An 18,663-nucleotide genomic window follows, 5' to 3' on the forward strand; every position below is an offset into this window, starting at 1 on the left:
ACAGGTATTTAAAAACCAAAGTCAGATGATGCTCTAACGGCCCACTGGGTAAAAGTACCAACTGCCGTAGCATTAAACCTTGCATTTGATATAGTGCATTTAATATAGAATCTCAGGAATGTCACAAGTTTGATCTCAATAAGAACTACTCCGAGATGCAATACCATGCGAAGGCTGCTATGTAAATGCAGGTTGTTGTTGTTGCTTTGGGTTATTATGACTGGTCTCAGAGTCCCTGGCTTGGGAGAGTTCATGCTTCTGACTGACTCTCTTGCCCCATTGGAACCTGAGCATGGTCACAAGATGTCAGGTAATTTTAGGGTCAGCCTTATCACAAGATTGGTCTGGATTGACAACAATCACTCTCGCTCTCAAGGCTCACTCACAAAGAATGAGCACTAATGGAGATGGAGGAAGGTAACTGGTGCCTATAGAACTGTAACCCAGCAAAGGATCACCTGAAAACAACAAAACAACAACAACAAGATAGCATTTATAGAGCGCCATTCAGCGCCTTGCAGGGACCGGCCCTTGCAGGGACCGGCCCTTGCAGGGACCGGCCCTTGCAGGGACCGGCCCTTGCAGGGACCGGCCCTTGCAAATCATTTGCTCCTCGCAGAATGATTGATGCAGAAGTACGGGCCTTTGTACTGAAAAATACAAATTAAACTTTACAACAATAGTACTTGTGAGGGTTGGGTTAAACTCATTTTAAAATGTCAGCATCAATTTATACCTCACTTTTAGAAATCAGAATCTAGATCCCTTTTTCAATCACAAACATTGTGTGCACTGCTCCTGAATGAACAATACCTATTGCTTATATACTGTTATGCAAAGCAATATTCATTGCCGACTTAAACCAGGAATAGATGTGACAGTTCTACTTTCATCAGCAAACTGCTTAGATTATATTTATATGCACAACAAAATTAATCTGCATCTGTGCAGTCAATATAAAAAAAATTCAACCCCATTACAATCCCAACACCTTTTTCAATTCTGCAACACTAACAGTAACATTACAAGATACTACACTGTATACATTGGAGATAATTTTTTATGTTCAGCTAATGCATTACTGAGAAGACATCAGCAAGGTCTTCAGTCACACAAGGCTGAATATTCTCTATCCCAAGCGTACAACTGCTCATGCCACAGATATTAGCAGGGCAGCAAATAAATGGGAGTTCAGTAAGTTGTACATGTTTTTCTTACTTTTTAACAAGTATCAGTTCATCATCGCATATCCTTTCTTGAACCACCTCCTCAGCTTGGCCCACTAAAGAGGGATCAAAACTCTCATCTCCTTCCAAGTTTGCAAGAGTTGAACAGATAGTTGCTATAAACAAAAACAGGTAAAAATCATCAGAATAGGTTTCTCAGTCCAAGACACCCTTTTCTGATTTACGGACTTTTAACACTTCAACAAAATTACATTTGTATAGCGCCTTTCATGTCGGGAGGACGTCAGAATCACTAGGAAAATTCCAGCTGATTCCGAATGCCAACCTTTCAAAATTGAATGACATTAATATTGGACATTAAACTCGATAGCTTGTCACTCCAAGGGTAAAGAGCTGAGCAATAAGTTATCCGGAGTAGCGAGTTTGATAAAGGTCCTCCCAGCTGCTCCGTGGCTTTTGGCCCTATCCTGTCACACGATAAGATGTAAGACAGCGTAGCAGGCCTCTGCAACGCATCTGAGCATAGGCACCCAACCTCCGCTACCAATCACAGCATCGGGCTGGAGGCCTTTGTAATGCAAGATGCCATATTACAGAACGAGTTATCAGATCAATTTTCGACTAAGAAGATAGCGAATAAGCTATTTTCTGCTCGCTGGATTCAAACAATCTGAGTCAGTCATAGTGGCTATCACTAGCCATTATGAATGTCAGCACAGACAGAGGCTACTCAGTGCACCATTGATCCGCGCTAGGAGTTGGGCCCACAGAATAAAATTAATGTTTTTGGTTTTGGGCCTCGTCCAACCAGGTCGGAATTCCGGATAACTGGAGTCCAATAAGGCAGGGGATCACTAGTTTGAAAGTATGTATAATTCAAAACAGTAACCTAGTAAAAAAAATTGCTGCACTTACCTCCACTGGCCTTAACAATTCGTCTGAGGTCTTTCTTCAGACAACGGCGTAATGCCCTGCAGGGACCTGCGCTGCAGGGACCTGCGCTGCAGGGACCTGCCCTACATCCTCCCATCACAGCATCAAGCTAATTCTAAATATATCCAATATATCAAGCAGGAAGTACATCATCCAACCCCAGGAACTCTAAATTTAGAGTAGAGTTCCAACAGATATCTACGATTATCATAGATATACCTTTGGTCACTGGAAAAAAGTTCCCACTTTATTTCCTAAAACTAGTTTGTCCTAAAAATATAATAAATTTGAACTTGTAAAAAATATATAGGGATGGAAATGTTTTCATACCATAAATAATCGCCCAAATAATTGTTGCATTTGATATAGTGGTTAGAACACTGAAACATCTCAAAGCACTTCACATATAATTGCTGTCAAATGTAATGACTGTATATTTGTAAATAGTTGCAACATCCTTCTGACACAGAGACAAGATTGCTACCAACTGAGCTCAGTTGACAAATAATAAATAGAGGCCAGAAATGTTTTTAAGTTTTGGTACAGAATTCTTTGAAAGTAAAGTAACTATTGTAATTACTTTACAGGAATAAAGCTACTCCTGAGAGTTTAAATAATTATAATATTCCTTGCATTTGATATCATGCCTTTCATGTCGGGAGGTTGTCACAAAGCGTTTCACAGGATTTATTTTAAAGTATAGTGACTGAACTGAGATCTCGAGAGCAGCTGGCAGTCAAATGACAAAGAATGGAAAACAGGTATTTAAAAACCAAAGTCAGATGATGCTCTAACGGCCCACTGGGTAAAAGTACCAACTGCCGTAGCATTAAACCTTGCATTTGATATAGTGCATTTAATATAGAATCTCAGGAATGTCACAAGTTTGATCTCAATAAGAACTACTCCGAGATGCAATACCATGCGAAGGCTGCTATGTAAATGCAGGTTGTTGTTGTTGCTTTGGGTTATTATGACTGGTCTCAGAGTCCCTGGCTTGGGAGAGTTCATGCTTCTGACTGACTCTCTTGCCCCATTGGAACCTGAGCATGGTCACAAGATGTCAGGTAATTTTAGGGTCAGCCTTATCACAAGATTGGTCTGGATTGACAACAATCACTCTCGCTCTCAAGGCTCACTCACAAAGAATGAGCACTAATGGAGATGGAGGAAGGTAACTGGTGCCTATAGAACTGTAACCCAGCAAAGGATCACCTGAAAACAACAAAACAACAACAACAAGATAGCATTTATAGAGCGCCATTCAGCGCCTTGCAGGGACCGGCCCTTGCAGGGACCGGCCCTTGCAGGGACCGGCCCTTGCAGGGACCGGCCCTTGCAGGGACCGGCCCTTGCAGGGACCGGCCCTTGCAGGGACCGGCCCTTGCAGGGACCGGCCCTTGCAGGGACCGGCCCTTGCGGGGACCGGCCCTTGCTGGGACCGGCCCTTGCAGGGACCGGCCCTTGCTGGACCGGCCCTTGCTGGGACCGGCCCTTGCTGGGACCGGCCCTTGCTGGGACCGGCCCTTGCTGGGACCGGCCCTTGCTGGGACCGGCCCTTGCTGGGACCGGCCCTTGCTGGGACCGGCCCTTGCTGGGACCGGCCCTTGCTGGGACCGGCCCTTGCTGGGACCGGCCCTGCTGGGACCGGCCCTGCTGGGACCGGCCCTGCAGGGACCGGCCCTTGCGGGACCGGCCCTTGCAGGGACCGGCCCTTGCAGGGACCGGCCCTTGCAGGGACCGGCCCTTGCAGGGACCGGCCCTTGCAGGGACCGGCCCTTGCAGGGACCGGCCCTTGCAGGGACCGGCCCTTGCAGGGACCGGCCCCTGCAGGACCGGCCCTTGCAGGGACCGGCCCTTGCAGGGACCGGCCCTTGCAGGGACCGGCCCTTGCTGGGACCGGCCCTTGCTGGGACCGGCCCTTGCTGGGACCGGCCCTTGCTGGGACCGGCCCTTGCTGGGACCGGCCCTTGCTGGGACCGGCCCTTGCTGGGACCGGCCCTTGCTGGGACCGGCCCTTGCTGGGACCGGCCCTTGCTGGGACCGGCCCTTGCTGGGACCGGCCCTTGCTGGGACCGGCCCTTGCTGGGACCGGCCCTTGCTGGGACCGGCCCTTGCTGGGACCGGCCCTTGCTGGGACCGGCCCTTGCAGGGACCGGCCCTTGCAGGGACCGGCCCTTGCAGGGACCGGCCCTTGCAGGGACCGGCCCTTGCAGGGACCGGCCCTTGCAGGGACCGGCCCTTGCAGGGACCGGCCCTTGCAGGGACCGGCCCTTGCAAATCATTTGCTCCTCGCAGAATGATTGATGCAGAAGTACGGGCCTTTGTACTGAAAAATACAAATTAAACTTTACAACAATAGTACTTGTGAGGGTTGGGTTAAACTCATTTTAAAATGTCAGCATCAATTTATACCTCACTTTTAGAAATCAGAATCTAGATCCCTTTTTCAATCACAAACATTGTGTGCACTGCTCCTGAATGAACAATACCTATTGCTTATATACTGTTATGCAAAGCAATATTCATTGCCGACTTAAACCAGGAATAGATGTGACAGTTCTACTTTCATCAGCAAACTGCTTAGATTATATTTATATGCACAACAAAATTAATCTGCATCTGTGCAGTCAATATAAAAAAAATTCAACCCCATTACAATCCCAACACCTTTTTCAATTCTGCAACACTAACAGTAACATTACAAGATACTACACTGTATACATTGGAGATAATTTTTTATGTTCAGCTAATGCATTACTGAGAAGACATCAGCAAGGTCTTCAGTCACACAAGGCTGAATATTCTCTATCCCAAGCGTACAACTGCTCATGCCACAGATATTAGCAGGGCAGCAAATAAATGGGAGTTCAGTAAGTTGTACATGTTTTTCTTACTTTTTAACAAGTATCAGTTCATCATCGCATATCCTTTCTTGAACCACCTCCTCAGCTTGGCCCACTAAAGAGGGATCAAAACTCTCATCTCCTTCCAAGTTTGCAAGAGTTGAACAGATAGTTGCTATAAACAAAAACAGGTAAAAATCATCAGAATAGGTTTCTCAGTCCAAGACACCCTTTTCTGATTTACGGACTTTTAACACTTCAACAAAATTACATTTGTATAGCGCCTTTCATGTCGGGAGGACGTCAGAATCACTAGGAAAATTCCAGCTGATTCCGAATGCCAACCTTTCAAAATTGAATGACATTAATATTGGACATTAAACTCGATAGCTTGTCACTCCAAGGGTAAAGAGCTGAGCAATAAGTTATCCGGAGTAGCGAGTTTGATAAAGGTCCTCCCAGCTGCTCCGTGGCTTTTGGCCCTATCCTGTCACACGATAAGATGTAAGACAGCGTAGCAGGCCTCTGCAACGCATCTGAGCATAGGCACCCAACCTCCGCTACCAATCACAGCATCGGGCTGGAGGCCTTTGTAATGCAAGATGCCATATTACAGAACGAGTTATCAGATCAATTTTCGACTAAGAAGATAGCGAATAAGCTATTTTCTGCTCGCTGGATTCAAACAATCTGAGTCAGTCATAGTGGCTATCACTAGCCATTATGAATGTCAGCACAGACAGAGGCTACTCAGTGCACCATTGATCCGCGCTAGGAGTTGGGCCCACAGAATAAAATTAATGTTTTTGGTTTTGGGCCTCGTCCAACCAGGTCGGAATTCCGGATAACTGGAGTCCAATAAGGCAGGGGATCACTAGTTTGAAAGTATGTATAATTCAAAACAGTAACCTAGTAAAAAAAATTGCTGCACTTACCTCCACTGGCCTTAACAATTCGTCTGAGGTCTTTCTTCAGACAACGGCGTAATGCCCTGCAGGGACCTGCGCTGCAGGGACCTGCGCTGCAGGGACCTGCCCTACATCCTCCCATCACAGCATCAAGCTAATTCTAAATATATCCAATATATCAAGCAGGAAGTACATCATCCAACCCCAGGAACTCTAAATTTAGAGTAGAGTTCCAACAGATATCTACGATTATCATAGATATACCTTTGGTCACTGGAAAAAAGTTCCCACTTTATTTCCTAAAACTAGTTTGTCCTAAAAATATAATAAATTTGAACTTGTAAAAAATATATAGGGATGGAAATGTTTTCATACCATAAATAATCGCCCAAATAATTGTTGCATTTGATATAGTGGTTAGAACACTGAAACATCTCAAAGCACTTCACATATAATTGCTGTCAAATGTAATGACTGTATATTTGTAAATAGTTGCAACATCCTTCTGACACAGAGACAAGATTGCTACCAACTGAGCTCAGTTGACAAATAATAAATAGAGGCCAGAAATGTTTTTAAGTTTTGGTACAGAATTCTTTGAAAGTAAAGTAACTATTGTAATTACTTTACAGGAATAAAGCTACTCCTGAGAGTTTAAATAATTATAATATTCCTTGCATTTGATATCATGCCTTTCATGTCGGGAGGTTGTCACAAAGCGTTTCACAGGATTTATTTTAAAGTATAGTGACTGAACTGAGATCTCGAGAGCAGCTGGCAGTCAAATGACAAAGAATGGAAAACAGGTATTTAAAAACCAAAGTCAGATGATGCTCTAACGGCCCACTGGGTAAAAGTACCAACTGCCGTAGCATTAAACCTTGCATTTGATATAGTGCATTTAATATAGAATCTCAGGAATGTCACAAGTTTGATCTCAATAAGAACTACTCCGAGATGCAATACCATGCGAAGGCTGCTATGTAAATGCAGGTTGTTGTTGTTGCTTTGGGTTATTATGACTGGTCTCAGAGTCCCTGGCTTGGGAGAGTTCATGCTTCTGACTGACTCTCTTGCCCCATTGGAACCTGAGCATGGTCACAAGATGTCAGGTAATTTTAGGGTCAGCCTTATCACAAGATTGGTCTGGATTGACAACAATCACTCTCGCTCTCAAGGCTCACTCACAAAGAATGAGCACTAATGGAGATGGAGGAAGGTAACTGGTGCCTATAGAACTGTAACCCAGCAAAGGATCACCTGAAAACAACAAAACAACAACAACAAGATAGCATTTATAGAGCGCCATTCAGCGCCTTGCAGGGACCGGCCCTTGCAGGGACCGGCCCTTGCAGGGACCGGCCCTTGCAGGGACCGGCCCTTGCAGGGACCGGCCCTTGCAGGGACCGGCCCTTGCAGGGACCGGCCCTTGCAGGGACCGGCCCTTGCAGGGACCGGCCCTTGCAGGGACCGGCCCTTGCAAATCATTTGCTCCTCGCAGAATGATTGATGCAGAAGTACGGGCCTTTGTACTGAAAAATACAAATTAAACTTTACAACAATAGTACTTGTGAGGGTTGGGTTAAACTCATTTTAAAATGTCAGCATCAATTTATACCTCACTTTTAGAAATCAGAATCTAGATCCCTTTTTCAATCACAAACATTGTGTGCACTGCTCCTGAATGAACAATACCTATTGCTTATATACTGTTATGCAAAGCAATATTCATTGCCGACTTAAACCAGGAATAGATGTGACAGTTCTACTTTCATCAGCAAACTGCTTAGATTATATTTATATGCACAACAAAATTAATCTGCATCTGTGCAGTCAATATAAAAAAAATTCAACCCCATTACAATCCCAACACCTTTTTCAATTCTGCAACACTAACAGTAACATTACAAGATACTACACTGTATACATTGGAGATAATTTTTTATGTTCAGCTAATGCATTACTGAGAAGACATCAGCAAGGTCTTCAGTCACACAAGGCTGAATATTCTCTATCCCAAGCGTACAACTGCTCATGCCACAGATATTAGCAGGGCAGCAAATAAATGGGAGTTCAGTAAGTTGTACATGTTTTTCTTACTTTTTAACAAGTATCAGTTCATCATCGCATATCCTTTCTTGAACCACCTCCTCAGCTTGGCCCACTAAAGAGGGATCAAAACTCTCATCTCCTTCCAAGTTTGCAAGAGTTGAACAGATAGTTGCTATAAACAAAAACAGGTAAAAATCATCAGAATAGGTTTCTCAGTCCAAGACACCCTTTTCTGATTTACGGACTTTTAACACTTCAACAAAATTACATTTGTATAGCGCCTTTCATGTCGGGAGGACGTCAGAATCACTAGGAAAATTCCAGCTGATTCCGAATGCCAACCTTTCAAAATTGAATGACATTAATATTGGACATTAAACTCGATAGCTTGTCACTCCAAGGGTAAAGAGCTGAGCAATAAGTTATCCGGAGTAGCGAGTTTGATAAAGGTCCTCCCAGCTGCTCCGTGGCTTTTGGCCCTATCCTGTCACACGATAAGATGTAAGACAGCGTAGCAGGCCTCTGCAACGCATCTGAGCATAGGCACCCAACCTCCGCTACCAATCACAGCATCGGGCTGGAGGCCTTTGTAATGCAAGATGCCATATTACAGAACGAGTTATCAGATCAATTTTCGACTAAGAAGATAGCGAATAAGCTATTTTCTGCTCGCTGGATTCAAACAATCTGAGTCAGTCATAGTGGCTATCACTAGCCATTATGAATGTCAGCACAGACAGAGGCTACTCAGTGCACCATTGATCCGCGCTAGGAGTTGGGCCCACAGAATAAAATTAATGTTTTTGGTTTTGGGCCTCGTCCAACCAGGTCGGAATTCCGGATAACTGGAGTCCAATAAGGCAGGGGATCACTAGTTTGAAAGTATGTATAATTCAAAACAGTAACCTAGTAAAAAAAATTGCTGCACTTACCTCCACTGGCCTTAACAATTCGTCTGAGGTCTTTCTTCAGACAACGGCGTAATGCCCTGCAGGGACCTGCGCTGCAGGGACCTGCGCTGCAGGGACCTGCCCTACATCCTCCCATCACAGCATCAAGCTAATTCTAAATATATCCAATATATCAAGCAGGAAGTACATCATCCAACCCCAGGAACTCTAAATTTAGAGTAGAGTTCCAACAGATATCTACGATTATCATAGATATACCTTTGGTCACTGGAAAAAAGTTCCCACTTTATTTCCTAAAACTAGTTTGTCCTAAAAATATAATAAATTTGAACTTGTAAAAAATATATAGGGATGGAAATGTTTTCATACCATAAATAATCGCCCAAATAATTGTTGCATTTGATATAGTGGTTAGAACACTGAAACATCTCAAAGCACTTCACATATAATTGCTGTCAAATGTAATGACTGTATATTTGTAAATAGTTGCAACATCCTTCTGACACAGAGACAAGATTGCTACCAACTGAGCTCAGTTGACAAATAATAAATAGAGGCCAGAAATGTTTTTAAGTTTTGGTACAGAATTCTTTGAAAGTAAAGTAACTATTGTAATTACTTTACAGGAATAAAGCTACTCCTGAGAGTTTAAATAATTATAATATTCCTTGCATTTGATATCATGCCTTTCATGTCGGGAGGTTGTCACAAAGCGTTTCACAGGATTTATTTTAAAGTATAGTGACTGAACTGAGATCTCGAGAGCAGCTGGCAGTCAAATGACAAAGAATGGAAAACAGGTATTTAAAAACCAAAGTCAGATGATGCTCTAACGGCCCACTGGGTAAAAGTACCAACTGCCGTAGCATTAAACCTTGCATTTGATATAGTGCATTTAATATAGAATCTCAGGAATGTCACAAGTTTGATCTCAATAAGAACTACTCCGAGATGCAATACCATGCGAAGGCTGCTATGTAAATGCAGGTTGTTGTTGTTGCTTTGGGTTATTATGACTGGTCTCAGAGTCCCTGGCTTGGGAGAGTTCATGCTTCTGACTGACTCTCTTGCCCCATTGGAACCTGAGCATGGTCACAAGATGTCAGGTAATTTTAGGGTCAGCCTTATCACAAGATTGGTCTGGATTGACAACAATCACTCTCGCTCTCAAGGCTCACTCACAAAGAATGAGCACTAATGGAGATGGAGGAAGGTAACTGGTGCCTATAGAACTGTAACCCAGCAAAGGATCACCTGAAAACAACAAAACAACAACAACAAGATAGCATTTATAGAGCGCCATTCAGCGCCTTGCAGGGACCGGCCCTTGCAGGGACCGGCCCTTGCAGGGACCGGCCCTTGCAGGGACCGGCCCTTGCAAATCATTTGCTCCTCGCAGAATGATTGATGCAGAAGTACGGGCCTTTGTACTGAAAAATACAAATTAAACTTTACAACAATAGTACTTGTGAGGGTTGGGTTAAACTCATTTTAAAATGTCAGCATCAATTTATACCTCACTTTTAGAAATCAGAATCTAGATCCCTTTTTCAATCACAAACATTGTGTGCACTGCTCCTGAATGAACAATACCTATTGCTTATATACTGTTATGCAAAGCAATATTCATTGCCGACTTAAACCAGGAATAGATGTGACAGTTCTACTTTCATCAGCAAACTGCTTAGATTATATTTATATGCACAACAAAATTAATCTGCATCTGTGCAGTCAATATAAAAAAAATTCAACCCCATTACAATCCCAACACCTTTTTCAATTCTGCAACACTAACAGTAACATTACAAGATACTACACTGTATACATTGGAGATAATTTTTTATGTTCAGCTAATGCATTACTGAGAAGACATCAGCAAGGTCTTCAGTCACACAAGGCTGAATATTCTCTATCCCAAGCGTACAACTGCTCATGCCACAGATATTAGCAGGGCAGCAAATAAATGGGAGTTCAGTAAGTTGTACATGTTTTTCTTACTTTTTAACAAGTATCAGTTCATCATCGCATATCCTTTCTTGAACCACCTCCTCAGCTTGGCCCACTAAAGAGGGATCAAAACTCTCATCTCCTTCCAAGTTTGCAAGAGTTGAACAGATAGTTGCTATAAACAAAAACAGGTAAAAATCATCAGAATAGGTTTCTCAGTCCAAGACACCCTTTTCTGATTTACGGACTTTTAACACTTCAACAAAATTACATTTGTATAGCGCCTTTCATGTCGGGAGGACGTCAGAATCACTAGGAAAATTCCAGCTGATTCCGAATGCCAACCTTTCAAAATTGAATGACATTAATATTGGACATTAAACTCGATAGCTTGTCACTCCAAGGGTAAAGAGCTGAGCAATAAGTTATCCGGAGTAGCGAGTTTGATAAAGGTCCTCCCAGCTGCTCCGTGGCTTTTGGCCCTATCCTGTCACACGATAAGATGTAAGACAGCGTAGCAGGCCTCTGCAACGCATCTGAGCATAGGCACCCAACCTCCGCTACCAATCACAGCATCGGGCTGGAGGCCTTTGTAATGCAAGATGCCATATTACAGAACGAGTTATCAGATCAATTTTCGACTAAGAAGATAGCGAATAAGCTATTTTCTGCTCGCTGGATTCAAACAATCTGAGTCAGTCATAGTGGCTATCACTAGCCATTATGAATGTCAGCACAGACAGAGGCTACTCAGTGCACCATTGATCCGCGCTAGGAGTTGGGCCCACAGAATAAAATTAATGTTTTTGGTTTTGGGCCTCGTCCAACCAGGTCGGAATTCCGGATAACTGGAGTCCAATAAGGCAGGGGATCACTAGTTTGAAAGTATATATAATTCAAAACAGTAACCTAGTAAAAAAAATTGCTGCACTTACCTCCACTGGCCTTAACAATTCGTCTGAGGTCTTTCTTCAGACAACGGCGTAATGCCCTGCAGGGACCTGCGCTGCAGGGACCTGCGCTGCAGGGACCTGCCCTACATCCTCCCATCACAGCATCAAGCTAATTCTAAATATATCCAATATATCAAGCAGGAAGTACATCATCCAACCCCAGGAACTCTAAATTTAGAGTAGAGTTCCAACAGATATCTACGATTATCATAGATATACCTTTGGTCACTGGAAAGAGTTCCCACTTTATTTCCTAAAACTAGTTTGTCCTAAAAATATAATAAATTTGAACTTGTAAAAAATATATAGGGATGGAAATGTTTTCATACCATAAATAATCGCCCAAATAATTGTTGCATTTGATATAGTGGTTAGAACACTGAAACATCTCAAAGCACTTCACATATAATTGCTGTCAAATGTAATGACTGTATATTTGTAAATAGTTGCAACATCTTTCTGACACAGAGACAAGATTGCTACCAACTGAGCTCAGCTGACAAATAATAAATATTATTATTAATAATAATAATGCCTGCCCTGCCGGGGCCTGCCCTGCCGGGACCTGCCCTGTTTCAGTGGCCTGCAGAGTTCGGCGATGTTACGGAGGTGAGGGAAGGCAGAGCGGGTCATGGCTTGAATGTGGGGAAGAAGAGAGTTGAGGGTCGAACAAGACACCCAGGTTCCTGACTGGCTGGTGAGTTGTAGTGTGCAACCATGGAGGTTGATGCTGCCAGAGCCTGAGGTGCTGAGGTGCTGGCGCGAACCAATCAGGAGGGCCTCAGTCTTGTTCACATTCAACTGTAGGAAATTTACCCTCATCCAGGACTTGATGTTCGACAGACAGTCTGTCAGGACAGCAGTGGTCCTGGAGTTGAGGGTGGAGGCAGAAAGATAGAGTTGGGTGTCATCCGCATACACGTGGAAGTTGACCCCATGTCTGCGGATGATGTCACCAAGGGGGAGCATGTTGATATTTAAGAGGAGAGGGCCAAGGACAGAGCCCTGGGGGACGCCAGACGTGACAGTGCGGGGGCTGGAGGAGAAACCGTTAGAGGCAACAAAGACATGTTCAGACGAAGAAGGTCCTTCAGCCCATTTGATCTCACCCTTTCAGAATACTCACCTGACTGTTTTCCATTCACTTTACAGTATGATTGTGAAGTGCTTTGATACGTCTCAATGACGTAATAAGGCTCTATATCAAATGGAAGGATTATTATTATTTAGGTACAGACAACGATAATCCTTGCATTTGATACAGCACCTGATCATGTCTTCTCGATGCCTGAAAGCGCTTCACAGAACGTGCTGCAAAGCCAATCGAACCGATATTTCGCGGGCGAAATGAAACCCGGCAGCCCTCGGCGCGCAGCGAGCGGCGGCTCTCGAAGCGACCGAATTATCGTCGCCGACGTCCTCGAAGGGACCACTCGACGAGCACCTGGGCAGCCCAAATCCACCCCCGGAACGAGAAAAAAAAAAGACCCGCGCTCGCTCGTCGACCGAGAAAGGCGTTCGGTGCGAGACGAGCGCAGCCTGTGGGGTTGTCCTTTTTTTTTCGGTGGGTGGGTGGGTGGGGGTGACTCAGAAATTGCAAATTTCTCCCCCCCCCCACCACCCCACAAAAAAAAAGGGACTGTGATGACCTGGCCTGAGCCGGCTACCTGCCACTTTGGCTGCAGATGGGAAGCAGGTGGAGAGGGCAGTGTTGGGGGGTTGGGCTGCAGTTGGAGCTGTGAGTGGTTGGGTTTGGGGTTGGGTTTGGGGGTGGAGGCGGCGGCTCTACACACACAGCGCAGCAGCAGCAGCAGAAGGCGCAGCCACCACAGCCCGCAATGGCAGCGGAGTCTCGCAGCGGAGAGCCGGGCGTGTTGCTGGAGGAGCTCCTGGCCATGGCCGCGGCCGGCGGCGTGTGGGCAGCCCTGTCCCTGGGAGTCCTGGTGGCTCTGGCCACTTGGGGCTGGTTCAAGGCGAGCAGGAAGGGCAGCGGCCCGAGCAGCCCCGACCTTCCCAGCCAGAGCGGCGCTGCGGCCACGGTCACCGCAGGTCAGGGATGGGATGGGAGGGGGGGGGTTTCGGGGGGTGTCAGCGGGTTTTACTGGTGAAACCTAATTTAAAAAAAATCAATTGGGTTTGTCTGGTTTTTGTTTGGCTGACTTTTCTCAGGGGTTGGGTGGGTGGTGTGGGGGGTGGCGGTCGGTACCGATAATCCCTGATAATAATAATAATATTGTTATCAATAAATTGAATGTTAATAATAATTCGGTCACTTGGATTTCTTCGGCCGCTGTTTGTGGGACGCTGCTGCGCGAGCCACTGGCCGCCGTGTTTCGCCCCCTCAAAGTACGCGGTCAGCTCACGCGACGGTGCGTTCTGTGAGGCGCTTCGAGACGGCTTAATGATGTGATGTCAAATGCAAGAATTATTATTATTATTATTATTAATATCATTATTGGGGCTGTGCTCCCACTTGTCCTGAAGTAACCTTTCCCTCCACACCGCCAATGTTTCAATTGAATTCAAGAATCAATTAGTTCTTTTATTTGTAGAACACATTTTTTATGCGACTGTGCTTGTTCAGCTCCTGTCACGTCGGGAGGACTTTTATTTGCACCACAAATGTCTAATTTTATCTGGTTGTTTCCTACAGCCTTCTTTTAAGTTTTTTTTGTGACCAGGTATGTATATTGTACAATTTGGAGTTATTCTCAAGGTTTGGTGTTTAAAAACTAATCTGAACGAAGTGATTCTTCAATCAGATTGCTCAAGGGTGCCATTGAATGAATTGGCAATGTGTATCCTGCTTTGTTACAATTTAGCCTACAATTTCTATACAGAAAGTTCAGTGATTTTACTGATACGAGAATATATCTCCCTCTCATCAAATGTTCTTCAGAATATTTGGGTTGATCTGGAGCTCTTTGAATTGCCCCCCAATTGAGCCCAAAGTTTACTCTTAATTTCTGCATTTTGGGCACTGTTAATAGTGTGATCTAGATATGTAAGAGTACAAATTGAGCAAAGCCTGAATCCCGATTGAACTTTGAGATTACCTTGCATACACAGCATGCACTTTTCCAGTTATCAGTAACCTTTTGGTATTTTGGGCTGTTTTTCTGCGATGGAAAGTTGGAAACCTTTACATTGACGTGAAAAGGTGCCACATCAAATGTTGTTATTATTGGCAGTTGCACATTGTTTTATTTAGAATTGTAAGTGCTGCCCTAATGGCTTCACCTTGGGTTTAGATGAACTGACTATTGTACAGTATTTTGCTCCCAAGTTTCCAGAAGGTCATGTCCTGCACTGGAAGGGATTACATTATCTGCACATGTTGAACTGATCTATGTTTAGTTAATGATTGAGGATTTGTACATCTGATTCACAACTGCAGTGGAGTGGGTGGGGGGCAGTCAAACCAAAGTAAGCCCTAAGGTAGATCTTGCTGCCAAGAAAATAACAGCTGTGTCTCCATTTCCACTGAAGAGAATTGTGGTGAAATTTCTCGCAACTTCATTTTTCTGTAGTCTAATCATTTTTGGCAATTTAAAAAAATTAAGTTACATCTTATTTTTATAGTTTGCTTAAGTATCCTGGGAATAGAGTTCCATTCCAGTCCACGTAAATGGATTTTCAGAGTAATTTGGAAATGACTAGCTGTAGTTTATCCTTGTTCAGGCAGTGGTCACAATGTTTCCATCTGCTAACAATTTGACAGAACAAAGCAAAATTTGAGAATTTAAAAATTCATTCTATTTCCTACAGATGAAAAAGGGGGTGATCTAACCAAAGTGAATGAACTGGGAGCCAGTGTACCAGAGTCTCCAGTCAAAGCTGTTTCTTCATGTCTGGATGATATTTCGGACATCCGTGAAATAACTGGGAATTGCAGTGACAATCTTGTTCCTGTAATATCCAATGAGGACCTGTGCGATAGTGAACAGGTTTGTATCCCTCTGTCTGAAGATGATCCGAAGCAGTCTCAGCCTTTCAAGAATTTTATGACCAACTCATCCAGTATTGGGAAAGATCCTAACCATTGCATTGGAACCACTGAACAGAATTCTAAGGAAGAAGGGAATTATGAAAACAAAAATCAAACTGAACATTGTCAAAAGCTACATGAGTGTTCTGTTTTAAAGGATGAAGATTTAGACCATAAATATCAGTCTGAATCAGGATGTCTAAGTAATGAAACGTTCGATATTGATAACAGCAACGATAACAATTCTGACCTACCTAAAGAGCCTACACTTCTAACTGAAATGACTAAAGATGATGAAGAATGGGAAATCTTAGAAGAGCCGAACACCTTGGAGGTGGAAACCAAAGTAAGCCCTGAGATAGATCATGCTGCCAAGAAAATAGCAGCTGTGTCTCCATTGCCACTGAAGATCATTGTGGTGAAATTTCAAGTACACTACGTGACTGAATTGGAATCTCAAATTCTTGCAGTGATGGGAAACCATGAGCATTTGGGTCAGTGGGAAAATTATGTGCCCCTGAAACCAGGCAAGGATGGCTTCTGGTCTGGTTCTGTTCTGCTCCCAATGAATTCCAAGATTGAGTGGAAGTTTGTTATGGTGGAAAATGGAAAAGTCAGGCGATGGGAGGAATGCTTGAACAGATGTCTGGAGACTAGCCATGAAGATATAGCTGTACATCGTTGTTGGGGTTTCCAATAAATAAATAGGGTCTGACTGGCAGAATATAGCTGCACCAATCTATCACTAAAACTTGATGTGTACTCTACTACAGTGTTCAGTTTATGTTTATGGACTGATTCTACTCAAAAGGGGAACTAAACTAATAGTAAAATGACTTCAATTTATGGCGTATTTCGCCCTTGTGGGTTGTTGGGACTCTATCCTCTGTCTTACTAAAGACTGGAGCCAAGTATCTCTTCAAAAATAACACAGGAGTAGCAATCCTCTCCTCCCAGAAGTTGCCCATGGTATCACAGAAAGCACAGAATGTACTGTATCAGAGCTGAGAAATTTCTTCCCAATATCCTTTTGCAAGTGGCAAATAATGAATTATTACATCGACACTTTTTTTAATCCCGGATTAGTGAATCTGAGTAGAATGGGTGCAAAATGGTTTTAATATAAATCTCATTTTGGATTTGAATGTATGACATTTGCTGTCATTGGTGTTCCAATAACTTAGAAGTGTTTCCAATTCTGGTTTAATTGAGGGAGTACAAAGATAGACCTACTATTGATTTCTTACTCCCAAGCTGTCCAAGTCTTATTTAATCTATTCAAACGAGATTCGTTCCCACAGTGCAGGTTGGGAAGAGTTTCCAGGCAATACCATCTTGTGATGTGGTTTTGTAATCTACTGGTGCCTTAAAACTTATCAATTTAATTGTCTGTCTCTAGTTTGAACGTGCTGTCACAAACGAATGTATTAAAGCACTTTAATTTTGTACAGAACACATCATACTTGGGAGTTAGCTCACCCTCCTTTGCACTGGTGGTGGTTCAGTAAAATTGTGGCGAATTTGAAGCCTTCTTCAAATTTTAACAGTTCATTATGACCAACTATTTTAAGTAGCTTATTTTTTTAAAAAAAATAGGTCACTCTATAAATCCAGAATGGTAGACTTCGAAGCAAGTACTACAGCAAGCAAATCATCTTCCACTAAGTAAATGATCAGGACTTGTTTTCTGACTGGCCAATTATCTCCAGAATGGTTAATAGCTAACTGAAGGATGGGGACGAATACCAGATTATTGCTTCTGATCTGAACAAATATGCAACCAGCATATTGTCTCAATGAAACCAAATAGAAATCTTTTGGAGATTATTTTTTTCCCTCCCACCACTTCTGTTACAAAAGTGATTATTCTAATTTCAAATGACTATCTTCAAAATGGAAACCTGTATAAAATATGAATATCCTATTTGGAATCTTCAGTAGCAAATACTGGATGACGTTTCTATATTGACTCATTAACCACCCATTTGAACTATTATAGTTTTGAACACGTTTGTAGGGATAAGCGGGGTCTCCTTGGAGTTGAACTGGCTCCAAGGTGATGTGCCTGGCGAATTGAGCCAGGCCTCTGTGGCAGTCTCTGTAGTCCGATTCTGGAGCCAGGAAGATCTGCAGTATTCCAGGGCACTGCTAATGACGGCACAGCCAGCCTGGTTCATTGGCAGGATCTGGAAGGGCAGACCAGTCACTGGGGGTAGAGAGCCATCCACTCAGCTCCTGATAATCCTACAAGCCAAAGCCCTAATGGGTAGGTTGGTATTAGATGGACAAACAGCAGGAAAGCTTGCCGGACAGCAATATCAATGGCAGGCTTTGCAGTTTTAGCTGGTTAGACTCCCAACAGCCCAATGTACACTGGAGTCCCCAAGCATTAGCTCTTGTCAACCTGAACCTAATTCTTTCTGGAATTAGGTAAGCAGGATGTATTCCTCTAGGGAGAGAGTGTGCATTTCAACAATGTATCCCAGGGATTTCCATGTGTAGGTGGGATGCATGGAATTCTCAGTTTGGTTTGGATACTCTTAAGCACGGTAATGGGTTTCCACGTGTGTCAGACACCCACCCCCAACAAATCACAGGGACTATATTGCAGCAGCAGCAGATTTTATTGACGCTTTGCACCAAGAGTCCAACATCATGCACAGTAAGTGGGGGGGGGGGGGAGGAGAGAAAGCGGGAGGAAACAAACTTGCACTTCACTTCTTCAGCATTTTTTCTCTGTCTTTTACTCTCTTTATCCTCTTTTCCTGACTTCTGATCATGGAGGACATTTCTGTAAAAGCCCAAGATTTAAAATAAAAAGCATTCTGTAGCTATGAGTTGATGTTTTAAAGTTGTCCCATGTATTACAAATTTAAATAAAATTTGAATGTTGTTAAACCACAAGTTAATGTTTTTAAGGCTTAAAATGTGTTACTGT

The 18,663-nt window shown here is 43.5% G+C and overlaps 6 protein-coding genes across 7 annotated transcripts in view; 1 reads left to right on the forward strand and 5 right to left on the reverse strand.

Moving 5' to 3' along the window:
* Nucleotides 1-250: 250 nt before the first annotated feature.
* LOC121850283 (T-complex protein 1 subunit alpha-like) lies at nt 251-2,304 on the reverse strand. The gene is made up of 4 exons (XM_042341248.1): nt 2,103-2,304; nt 1,219-1,342; nt 578-650; nt 251-286 (listed from the first exon to the last, which is right to left on the reverse strand). Exons 1-4 carry the CDS (start codon nt 2,215-2,217, stop codon nt 251-253), a joined length of 348 nt encoding a protein of 115 aa, XP_042197182.1. The 5' UTR covers nt 2,218-2,304.
* An 823-nt stretch (nt 2,305-3,127) lies between these two features.
* Nucleotides 3,128-6,103, reverse strand: LOC121850284 (T-complex protein 1 subunit alpha-like). The gene is made up of 4 exons (XM_042341253.1): nt 5,902-6,103; nt 5,018-5,141; nt 4,377-4,449; nt 3,128-3,163 (listed from the first exon to the last, which is right to left on the reverse strand). The coding sequence occupies exons 1-4, from the start codon at nt 6,014-6,016 to the stop codon at nt 3,128-3,130; spliced, it is 348 nt and encodes a 115-aa protein (XP_042197187.1). The 5' UTR covers nt 6,017-6,103.
* An 823-nt stretch (nt 6,104-6,926) lies between these two features.
* On the reverse strand, nt 6,927-9,060 carry LOC121850285 (T-complex protein 1 subunit alpha-like). Its single transcript, XM_042341261.1, has 4 exons — nt 8,859-9,060; nt 7,975-8,098; nt 7,334-7,406; nt 6,927-6,962 (listed from the first exon to the last, which is right to left on the reverse strand). The coding sequence occupies exons 1-4, from the start codon at nt 8,971-8,973 to the stop codon at nt 6,927-6,929; spliced, it is 348 nt and encodes a 115-aa protein (XP_042197195.1). The 5' UTR covers nt 8,974-9,060.
* Nucleotides 9,061-9,883: 823 nt separating this feature from the next.
* Nucleotides 9,884-11,928, reverse strand: LOC121850306 (T-complex protein 1 subunit alpha-like). Its single transcript, XM_042341275.1, has 4 exons — nt 11,720-11,928; nt 10,836-10,959; nt 10,195-10,267; nt 9,884-9,919 (listed from the first exon to the last, which is right to left on the reverse strand). Exons 1-4 carry the CDS (start codon nt 11,832-11,834, stop codon nt 9,884-9,886), a joined length of 348 nt encoding a protein of 115 aa, XP_042197209.1. The 5' UTR covers nt 11,835-11,928.
* Nucleotides 11,929-13,509: 1,581 nt separating this feature from the next.
* Nucleotides 13,510-18,629, forward strand: stbd1 (starch binding domain 1). The gene is made up of 2 exons (XM_042340362.1): nt 13,510-13,786; nt 15,506-18,629. The coding sequence occupies exons 1-2, from the start codon at nt 13,576-13,578 to the stop codon at nt 16,423-16,425; spliced, it is 1,131 nt and encodes a 376-aa protein (XP_042196296.1). The 5' UTR covers nt 13,510-13,575; the 3' UTR covers nt 16,426-18,629.
* The window catches only part of LOC103191294 (coiled-coil domain-containing protein 158), a 45,732-nt gene continuing 45,399 nt past the window's right edge, over nt 18,331-18,663 (reverse strand). For both annotated transcript variants that reach the window (XM_042340334.1, XM_042340331.1), the window contains one exon: nt 18,331-18,516. In XM_042340334.1, coding sequence (XP_042196268.1) covers nt 18,440-18,516 — 77 coding nt within the window. In that variant the 3' untranslated portion in view covers nt 18,331-18,439. The remainder of the gene's footprint in view (nt 18,517-18,663) is intronic.

This window comes from Callorhinchus milii, unplaced genomic scaffold (assembly GCF_018977255.1).
Source record: "Callorhinchus milii isolate IMCB2004 unplaced genomic scaffold, IMCB_Cmil_1.0 Scaffold1, whole genome shotgun sequence".
NCBI classification, from domain to species: Eukaryota; Metazoa; Chordata; class Chondrichthyes; order Chimaeriformes; family Callorhinchidae; genus Callorhinchus; species Callorhinchus milii.